Source organism: Arachis duranensis, chromosome 8 (assembly GCF_000817695.3).
Source record: "Arachis duranensis cultivar V14167 chromosome 8, aradu.V14167.gnm2.J7QH, whole genome shotgun sequence".
NCBI classification, from domain to species: Eukaryota; Viridiplantae; Streptophyta; class Magnoliopsida; order Fabales; family Fabaceae; genus Arachis; species Arachis duranensis.
In genome coordinates this window covers 3,994,890-4,006,090 of record NC_029779.3, presented here as the reverse complement: position 1 = coordinate 4,006,090, position 11,201 = coordinate 3,994,890, and the positions used below count along the sequence as shown (strand labels likewise).

General features: G+C 31.4%; 2 protein-coding genes across 2 annotated transcripts; one reads left to right on the top strand and one right to left on the bottom strand.

The window, feature by feature from the left end:
* The first annotated feature begins 721 nt into the window (after positions 1-721).
* On the top strand, positions 722-7,958 carry LOC107460230 (putative 12-oxophytodienoate reductase-like protein 1). Its single transcript, XM_016078575.3, has 5 exons — positions 722-853; positions 1,075-1,215; positions 5,402-5,532; positions 6,401-6,559; positions 7,129-7,958. The coding sequence occupies exons 1-5, from the start codon at positions 750-752 to the stop codon at positions 7,734-7,736; spliced, it is 1,143 nt and encodes a 380-aa protein (XP_015934061.1). The 5' UTR covers positions 722-749; the 3' UTR covers positions 7,737-7,958.
* Positions 7,959-8,465: 507 nt separating this feature from the next.
* On the bottom strand, positions 8,466-10,461 carry LOC107460231 (HMG1/2-like protein). The gene is made up of 8 exons (XM_016078576.3): positions 10,269-10,461; positions 10,117-10,171; positions 9,768-9,887; positions 9,370-9,427; positions 9,221-9,265; positions 9,054-9,134; positions 8,886-8,978; positions 8,466-8,789 (listed from the first exon to the last, which is right to left on the bottom strand). Exons 2-8 carry the CDS (start codon positions 10,161-10,163, stop codon positions 8,772-8,774), a joined length of 462 nt encoding a protein of 153 aa, XP_015934062.1. The 5' UTR covers positions 10,164-10,171; positions 10,269-10,461; the 3' UTR covers positions 8,466-8,771.
* Between the last annotated feature and the right edge of the window lie 740 nt (positions 10,462-11,201).

Below are 11,201 nucleotides of genomic sequence, written 5' to 3'. Positions count from 1 at the left end.
GATTTGTGTTTGAACTTCTAAGAAAAAAAAATTTTTCAAGTAAAAGATCTTATAAAAAAGTAAAAGTAATTTTATGTTTGCAAAATGATCTTTTTATTTATCAATTGTGTTTAGGTATAACCATATAAAAGTACTTTTTTTGTTTATTTATTAGGTGAAATACATCATTTTTAAAGAAAAAAAGATCATTTAAAAAAAGATGTAAATTGTAATTTTTAAAAAAAAATATTTTTTACTACTGAAAATTTACCAAATACGCTAAAAAAATCTTATTTCATTAAAAAAAATTTTTTATCAACTTAATAGCGCCCAAACAAGCACATAATCATTCTCTCTTTTTTTGGATAATTTGATTATTATTCTTACTCATTTTTTTATCTAATTTTACAGTCATAGATTGTTTACAATGCATCACATCTATCAAATATTACCTCGAGTTGTATTTATTGATTTAAATTCTAAAATATATATATTTAAATATAAAATATATATTAAAAATAAATTAAATATTATATATACGAGTGATTTGATAATTAATTTTTAATATTCATATAGTATTTTAGTTTGATTTTTTATGAAAAAATGATAGATTACTCTATACATTTATTTCAACTTTTGTCTCTAGGCAAACACAGCCCCAGTAATTAATTAATAATCTTTTGTTGGAAAACGACATTCTTAACGAGGTGATCCTATATATATATATTTGAACCGAGTCCATATTCATCATCGAGTCCAACTTCAACATTATGGTATCATTAGAAGAAGAGAATGAGACTGTGAAGCAGAGAATCACACAAGGGATGCCACTGCTCACTCCATACAACATGGGAAGATTCAATCTCTCTCACAGGTATAAACTAATTAAGTTATATTAATTACCACGTTGAATGATTGATCATCATGTTATTATGTTCTGATCTGTTTACTGTTTTCTTTTGTGAACACTCCAAAGCAAAAGCAATTTCAAATCTATGGAGAACAATCATTTTCATAGTTCCCCTGCCCAGATGCAGTTATTAATCTTTATTCTGTTATTATTTAATATATTTTAATATCTATATATGTATACAGGGTAGTTTTAGCACCATTAACAAGAACAAGGTCCTACAACTTTGTGGCTCAGCCGCATGCTGCTCTTTACTATTCTCAAAGAACGACGAAAGGTGGCTTTTTGATTGGAGAAGCTTCGGGAATATCAGAAACTGCACAAGGGTAATCTTTCATTCCTCTTACTTGTTATAAATTCTTTATATATATCTTATTTTTATTGATATGTTTGGTCATGGAAAAAAGATCGAATAGAAAGTTTAATCCTATTTATGATTTCAGTCAAGACATTCTTTTTGTTTGTTCCTTTGTTTAGATATTTTAAATCTTTTGTTATTCAAATAACGTTATGAATAAAATGATACCAAAATGATTTTTTTTTGTACGTCGTCTTTTTCAAGTTAAAAAACTTATGGTTGTGCCTATTAAAAGTTATAACCCATTGTACGTAAATTTTACTTAACTGCAATCATCTAAGTTTTTTAAAAAAAAAATTATTCACTACATTAGTGTTTGAAATATTGTTTAATAATTATTATAATTATCTATATATATTTACGTATTTACGAGTAAAGCTAACGAATGCTAAAAAGAATTATCTCTAACTACGTACTTACGAATTCGAAATTATGTAGTCACCATATAGAAGTTGTGAAGGACAGAATTCTCGTGACTGCTTAAGTCCATAGAAGATAATACATGTCTCCATCTGAAGGAGATAAGAAAATAGAGAGTAAAAACTGGAAAGTTCTTAATAAAGTAAAACAAATTAAGTTGCTTTTTATATATCGGCCACGTGTCTTAGATCAAACCGACCACAACAAAAAAACATAAGCAAACAACAAACAAAATTAAACAACAACATAACATACAACCACTAGAACGGATTCAAAACATAAGAGATATGCACAAACAAGTATGATGCATGTCTAACCCTAATGCAGGTAATGAGCTTTCGGTTTTTGATCCGTGCCTGACATTACATCCTTACGAACGTTGTCTCTCGTTGCCATTACTTTGGGGGTATAATGCCCAATACACTCTTGGGTTATATCGCCCGCACGCTCTTAGGCTATAGCGACCATACCGCTCTTACGATTAAAGTGACGAATCACACTCTTGGGTTATAGCGCCCATACTGCTCTTCAACAAATTGCCGGCTAAATCGATGACAAAAAGAGTCATTGATATAGCACTTCTAAACACAATTATCTCATCACATAATCAAATACTTTTTAAAATATAATAATTCCTTATCTAGAATTCCACCATCTTTATAAAATAATCATCACATAATCAAATACTTTTTAAAATATAATAATTCCTTATCTAGAATTCCACCATCTTTATAAAATAATCAACTGAAATAGAGTGGGTTATGAGATTTAACTTTAGAATCACTTTTTTAAATATTTCAGAGTTATATTTAAACTTTATAAATACTTTTTAAAAAATACATAAATATGTCTACGTGATTAAAAGTGCATAAATATACTTAAATTTATTAAAACGACATCTTGTGCAAGTTACTCTATTTAAGTTGATGTATTTTAAAAATTACTCTGAACTTCTATAAAAGAGATCAAGTATTCACTGATTACTTTATAATTTATTCAAAATATTGTACTAATTTTTAAATACCCAAAATTTCATTAAAATAAGTAAATCGAGCATGATTCTTCCATTTTTAAAATAAAACATTTTTCTTTTAATTAGAGTTATATTTTTTCCAAAAGCGTCTTCTAATTTAAACCCTTTATTACAAACCATTTATTTTTTTTCAAAAACCAAACTCAATTAATTTCAATAAAATTCATATATTTTAAAATATATATATATATATTCATTAAATTTTCTCAAATCCTCAACTCTTTTTTACTTGAAATCTCCGTTCAAAATATTCATTTTAGTTATATTTAGTTCCAAATCAAATCTGGCCAGCAGAACTCAGTAACATACTATCACATAACTCATATTTCAGCCAATTATTCAATAACAACGTCTCAGTTTCTAATTCCTCAACATAACCGAAATTACAACAACAATTTCATTAGCAATTCAGCTAAAATTTCAACAGCCAACAATCACATATTTAAACAACAGATATCAATAGACAACAATCCAACCACATATATTAATTAATTCATAATTTTAACCGATTAAAGAGTCAAACCCTACTTCTGTGAAACACAGAACACACACAAGATACTGGAGGAGGTTTTTGATCGGTCAAACGGGACAAAAACGTCGAAAACTGGGTGGTCCTCCCCCCTCCCCCCTCCTTTGGTTCGGTCGAACTGGTTCCTGGCAGGAGAAGCTCTACTTCACGATTCTACCGAACAAAACACACGTCACCGCGTAGAAGAGAAAGATACGGTCACTTCTATTGAATCCGAATTTTTGTGGGGGTCACGGATCTCAAGAAATCAAGTTCGGAAGGTCAGAAAATCAACAAAATCCTCTCATTTTCTCCATGCATGCCTTGGCTGCTCTTGAAGAAAGATAGAGAATGTTTGCTTTTTATATCACTTGATTAGTGACTAAGTGTCTCTTAATCAAAGGAAATGATGCATGCGTCGCGACACGTGGCGCATTAAGTATTACGTGTCGCAATTTTAAATTGTTGAGTTAGCGAAGTTAATTTTTAGATGTCTTGGAAGGTAATTAAAGTAATTGAACATGATAAGAATTCAATTAAATATCTTAAGTAGTGATACTTAATTAAAATAAGGATTGAGTAAATTACTAATGTAAATGACATTAGTAAAGCCGAACTTTTACAATTGTTTGGGTCCAACATCAAGTAACTGTCTTTGGTCAAATAAAATTGAGTAATAACATAATATTAATATTATATTATTATTCATTTTATTTAAAGATTACAAAAAAAATTATTGTAGATAGAAAAAGTATAGGTAAACAATGAAAATATTAAACAATATAAACAATAGATATATTGGATGTTTATTTTACTAGTATACGGATGGTTATTTTAATATTAAAATTTTTAGGGTTAAATTAGAGGTATAGTATATTTTTATTTGATTGGTGATTGTTCATATTGTTCAACAAAATTATTGTCCCCTAGCATTCCCCTTTATAAGAACGAAATATAAAACTCGCATACACGAATCTATGGCAAAAGCTAAGATGTTACATTTTGCTTTCTGAAACACCATATTGGCGGCCATATGAAGGGTGGACTGATTATCGCAGAGTAAATGGTGCATTATGCCCAATGCGGAACTCATGGAGAAGATAAAGTAACCACCGGCCTTTCCTAAAAAGAAGCAATACCGCATCACAGAGCGTCGAGTGAGCCTCAAATTATTCTCTCTGGAAGACTCCTTTAGGTACCTTAGAATATGCAATCCTACTTGAAAATGTTGATCCGTAGGACAATTGAAAACTGACTTAAGCACCCCCACTGCGTAAGATAAAGAAGTCGTCCAATAAGCTGCCTGTAGCGAAGAGAATCATCCAATCTGCTCCTGAATTCTTTGATAAGGCTGATGAATATTCCATCGGTGTGGTGGCTAGTTTTGCTCCTAACATCTCAAATTCTTCAAATAAATCCAAAGTATACTATCTTTGACAAACAGTGAGCCCAGCGGCATTATGTGCAAATTCTATGCCCAGAAAATACTTTAGGCACCCAATGTCTTTCACTTTAAATTTGTCATCTAAAATCTTCTTAATAGACCCTATTTCATCTAAATCATCATCAGAGAGGATCAAATCATTTACGTACACAAGAATCACTATGAATCCTTTATTAGTTGGTAGTCGTGCTTGAGAGTTGGCGCCACTAAGTATAATAAACATGTAGTTACAGATGTTATGATATATAAATTTATGAATATTAAGTTAAATAAAATAACTTTATACTCTTGTCTCTCTAACGTTATTCTAATTTTCATTAGTATTTTTATATTTTGACATTGGTTTTCGGCCTGAGTTGTCACCAAAGAAAAATCTCACTATGGTTAAGACCAAAGATTTTTTTTTTTGTAGTTTGAAGAATTTGTGTTATGCAATTTGTAACAGAGACTAATTTTTAAGGGTATGTAGTTTTGCAAACGTCAGACTTCACAATATCAAGTTAAAATAAGAAATTTATTTGCATCTTGTTCTTTTCTTTTTCTTTTATTAACAGTAGTACTATCCAAGTCCTATTTAACATATATAGACCCCCATCTTGGTTTGCTACATGGATTGGCTAGATTCTCTTTTTATTTATTAACTAGTGATTAGTTTAATTTTAATTAGCTGTCAATAAAAGGTCACAGTTAAAATTTAAATAGATAATGTCTACATAAATCACATGATCTTATTTATATATATATAAAAGGTACCCAAATACTCCCGGCATTTGGACAAGAGAGCAGGTGGAAGCATGGAAACCAATAGTGAAAGCCGTTCATGAGAAAGGAGGAATATTCTTTTGCCAACTATGGCATGCTGGAAGAGTCTCCAATTATGGTAATAAAAAAATGAGTAAAGTGACAAATAAATCTTTAAAAATTTATATTTTGAATAAATTAATTTTTAAAAAAAAATATCAATAAAATCATCTATGATAATAAATATAGATAAATTAGTTTAAATTAAGATTTTTTACGTTAATTATAGGAATTAATTTAGAAATAATGTATCTATATTTATGATCGTGAAAAATTTTATTATTATTTTTCTTTCAAAAATTAATTTGTCCGAAATATAAATTGTGAGAATTTATTTATCACTTTACTCTAAAAAATAATGCTTAATTGGTTTTATATTCTCCCTATCATTTTTAATCAAGTATTATGTTATTAAATTGAGTTAATAGTGAAAATAATCATTAAAAAGTTATGTGTTTATCAATTTAATCATTCAAATTAGTCATTTTGTTAATTATATTCTAGCGTACCACAAAAAAAAAATTATGCAAGTATATTTTTAAGAAATCAATTTAAAATATTTAATCTTTAAATAGAGGAACTAAATTGAAGCATAATTAGTTTTTTAAAAATTATTTTGATTATTTTGACTATTATTTTTAAAATGTTTTTTTTTTAATATTTGTGATTTTTTTAAAAAATATTTCTAACATTTAATTGTATTTAATTTTTATATTTAATTTTGTTTCTAATATTTTTAGTTTGCATCAAAATTATTCTTAGATATTAACTCCATTTGAAATATTGGGAATAAAATTGGAAATATTTAAGAATAATTTTAAAATAAATCAAAAATATTAAAAATAAAATTAAATGAATAAAAAATATTAACCCGATTCCTTATATATTAATAATTTATATCACAAACTCCATGCAATTGATATATTTAAACAATATATATACAATAGGTTACCAGCCAAATGGGGAGGCCCCAATTTCATGCACAGACAAAGCTATTCAAAAGGAGGGATTCAGCAGGTACCCACCTCCTCGCCGCCTTAGAACTGATGAGATCCCTCACATTGTCAATCACTTCGTAGTGGCAGCCAGAAATGCCATGGAAGCTGGTAACCTTATTAATGTGCTCACAATTTTATTTTTATTTGTTATTTTATCCAAAGAATGATACAAATATGTTTTAAACTTTTTCATATACACAGTAAACATATTAATACTAGAATAACTTCAAATAAATGTTCTCGCATCAGAAAAAAAATTATTGCTGTGTAAGTTTTTAAAAAATTTAAGGTAAGATTAGAGGTTATATCTTAAAAATTTTATATTAATCTAAAATCAATTTTAAAATCTTTTTATATATTTAAAAATTAACATAATATATTTGATCAAATATACATAAACAGTTATTCAACTACATGCATGGTTATTGATGTCAATTCGAAAAAAAGAAAAAAAAAACGCCGAGTATCATTTGATCTATCAACACGTAACAAAATGAAAATATTTTCTTAGGTAAAAACTTTATATTTAATTATTTTACGTAAAATTAATAGTTAAAAAGTATTAAATAATAATTAATTATATTAAATTATTTAATTATTTTTTATTATCAACTTTACATACTATTTTCTTATTATTATTTTGGCACATGAATATTAACAAAAAGACACAAGTGCAGGTTTTGATGGGGTAGAGATACATGGAGCGAATGGGTACTTGCTTGATCAGTTTTTAAAGGACAAGGTCAACGACAGAGATGACGAGTACGGAGGAACCTTAGAAAATCGTTGTCGGTTCCCACTGCAAGTGGCGGAGGAAGTAGCCAAAGAGATCGGAGCTGACAAGGTTGGTTTTAGGCTCTCCCCATTTTCAGATTACTGCGACTGTGGGGACTCTGACCCACTAGCATTGGGCATCCACATGGCCAAGTCACTAGGCCAATTGGACATACTTTATTGCCACGTCATTGAGCCCAGGATGGTCACAATGCTTGAAAAGTCTGACACCGCAAAGGAGTCCCTTTTGCCGATTAGAAAGGCCTTCAACGGAACCTTCATTGTTGCTGGTGGCTACAATAGGAGTGATGGGAACAAGGTCTTAGCAAGTGGTGGTGCTGATTTGGTGGCGTATGGACGCCTCTTCTTGGCAAACCCTGATTTGCCAAAGAGGTTTGAATTTGATGCTGAATTGAATAAGGCTGATAGAAGCACTTTCTACACACATGATCCTGTGGTTGGATACACTGACTATCCATTTCTTGAAGATCATCAACCAAACGGAAAGTAGATGTTAATTACAATTGTTAAAGGATGGGATTCGGAATTGGGCAAAAAATGTATCTGCTAGGTTACTAAGAGCATGTATCAATTTTATGTTTTGACAATATTAAGCTATGGATAATAAAGTAGGTTCATGGGGGAAGTGAAGAAATGTAGCGACTTCGGATCCTACAGGTGTTATTTGCGTGGAAACTCCCAGTAATAAGAATCTATTTTTCACTTGTTAAAACCAATTAAGAAACTCATGTATCATTATGTTAAGACCGCGATTGGCAGAAAAGATAATTCGTTGTAAAATGAGGCTTAGATTACCTCTTCACAGCCAGAAAACAACATAATTCAATGTATAAGTAGGTGTGCTTGGTGGAAGGTAAGAACCAAATATTCCAAGTCAACTGACAAGACTGAGTTACTGACAACACGAACGACGAAAGGTTGGACCAAGTATAGATCAAATAGTAAAACCATAGTCAACTTTTCGCATGCATGGATAAGGGCACTAAAATATCCTTATGTAACAAGACGCGAAGGCATGGCTTCAACAAGAGAAATTAACAAAATTGTTGCCGGACATCATACCTACAACGATCATATCCAGTTCAGAAAGTCAACGCTGAAGTATAACCAAGAAAAATAATGTGGCCACAGTTTTTAAAGGAAGTAGAAGTAGAATGCTTACGAAGAAAAGGTTAGTGAGAAAAATTCAACACATATATACAACCAAGAAAATACAGCATGACGGAAAGGATAAGCCAATTATATTGATACAAACGTAAGTAGATTTCATCATGAAAAGATACAATCTCTCTAAAAGAGATAAACACCCCTTAACTAAATAGTTGAATCCAAAGGTACAAATAAAGATGGGCTCCCTTTTGTAGCTATTTCATTTTCTGAAAAGGCAAAACAAATTTACTGAGGGAGCAGGAATACGTTTTCTGGAAGAACGAAACATGTTTATCAGCAAGTGATGAGACCCATCTACAGAAGACGATCGAATCACCAAAACAACCTAGGATAGATACTACTCTCAGTCCAGCTCCTACTCGTCATCGTCTTCCTGCACAGATAAAAAGCACCAATAAGCAACTAAAGATATATAGATATATGGAAATATGAGATGCTGATACAACAATAGTCAAATTCTTAAACAAACCTCGCCGCTTCCTTCCTCATCATCATCTTCATCATTGACCTCGGATATTGATTTGTCTGATTCCTCTTCATCTCCACCAGTAGGACCTTCAGCCTGAAAACAATCACAAAATGATGAGAAACTATCGTGGTACGTGTTAGATAGGATACCATAGATTTGCAACCCCACCTGTTTTTTGTTGTAGGCTCTCATGTTCTTCTCATAGTCCTGCTTTCGTTTCTCTGACTTTGCCACATAAGGTGCTTTTTCCTTTATAAACCAAGCATCATTTCATTAATAAGACATACCAACAGAATCTTAATTTACGCAACCGAACAGCCTAGGGAGGCACTTACAGCATCAGACATTTGTTTCCATTTAGCTCCAGCAGCCTTGCCCACCTGAAAAACACACCAAGGCAATTTTAGGTGATACTCCAACAAACACCCACGAAACCGTGATGCAACTAAAACTAATTTCGATTAACCATATTAAATATACTTACAGCAGATACTGCTTTGTTTTCAGGATGATCCTTGTTGAACTGTTTCCTAAATTCTTCCCTTCAATAATTACGCAAATTTCAGAAATAGCAGTAGAAAAATTATACAACAGAAAACAATAAAACAAAGGAATAACTATCCTCTGTCCTCTGTAATTGGTAGTATAGTAATACGAAGCTTCAGCAAGCAAAAACTACGTCTACCATACTTTAGAAACAGAGTTTAACGTTTTAAAACAATAACGATTATTGAAAAAGTCTAAAGTGAAGGATAACAAAGAATTAATTAATTACCGTGGTGTGTGGGTAAAAAGTTTTGAGGTGAACAATATTCGGTGGAAAGGGAAGAGCGCATCGGAAATCAAATGCATCGTAGCGTTAAATAAAATATATATAATTACATGAAAACGAAGAAAGCACTCGGTGGCCTCTTTGGCTTGTTAGGGTCTTTGGCGGCTTTTCCCTTGCCGGTTTTCCTACCGCCCTTCGTGGCCGGAGTTCCTTTCTTATTCACGGCAAGCCTGACAACAACAACACCACACAAAAATCACCAAATACACACAGAACAACTAAACCTAAATATCCAACAGTTCAAAATTCAGATCAAATCGTTATCAGCGCAATTTTCAGATCTCAGATCTGGAAAAAACCTGAACCCTAATTATTTCGTCCAGTTTTCGCTAAAAGACGAGTCAGGTCAAAAAGGAAAACAGAGTAATTGAAACCAGATCGAAAATTAATGAAACTTACTTGGCATCGCCTCTCTTGGATTCGGCTTTGGACTTTGCACCTTTCATGACGGGAGCTGCAATTAACACAATCAGGTTAGTTTTCTGAGCGTAAAATCGAAGGAAACAACGAAAATCACGAGAAATTGGCGAAAATTGAAGAGAAATACGGACCAGAAGGTGGAAAATGGGGTTGAGAAGGTAGGGTTTGGGAGAGATAGCGAGAGAGAGGAAAAGGAAGAGAGAGAAATAAGGGGTGTTCGTTAGTTTGCACTATGACATACGGAAAAAATGCGAGGAAATATTAAGGCCCTTTGGGAAATTGAAATTCAATTGCGAACGAAATGAAATCCAAAGGGGAAAAGGAGAGAGCGAAGGGAGGGGCAGGGGTTTAGGCGGGATTTTAAATTTATTTGCCATGTCATTGATCCGTGCGCTACTTGTGTGTTGGCTGCGTTATTCGTAAGCTTATGCCAAACCAAACCATTTTGTGTTTTCTGTGTGTTTTCTTCATCGCCGTTTGTGTCCCGCCGATCATCTTTGCACTATTGTTCCCTTCTTTTAAAAAATATATATTTTCTTTGGTTGGGCCAGCCTTCTTCAGACCTGCAAAGCCCATATCTAGTTAGTTAAACACCTTACCTGATTATCTCTATTGGGCTACCAAAAATCTCTATAATGCTTCTGCTAAGGTCCATTCATGGATGAATTCTTTGGTACAGAGAAATCTAAAATTGTCCCCCGTCCGAATAAAAAGAATTTTAAATTCTTCTAAGATGCCATGACAAATTTTCAAATCTTATCTTATTAAATAGTCAAATTAATCTTTTTGGAAGATTATTTATTTTTAAATTAATTTTCAAAAATTTTTTTTAGTTAAATTTATCCTTTAAAAATTTTTAATTAGTCATGTTTGTCTTTCCGTCATTTTTATGGCTAACGGTGTTAAAATTTGTTGACGTGGTACATTAAATAACATCACAACACACCTATTAGTCCTAATTAACTATTAACATAATTAATTTATAAAATTAGACCAAATCAATCTCAAATTGAGATATTCTAATGCCTCAAGTTGTCCTCTCAATTAGGTTTTAATTTTATCTA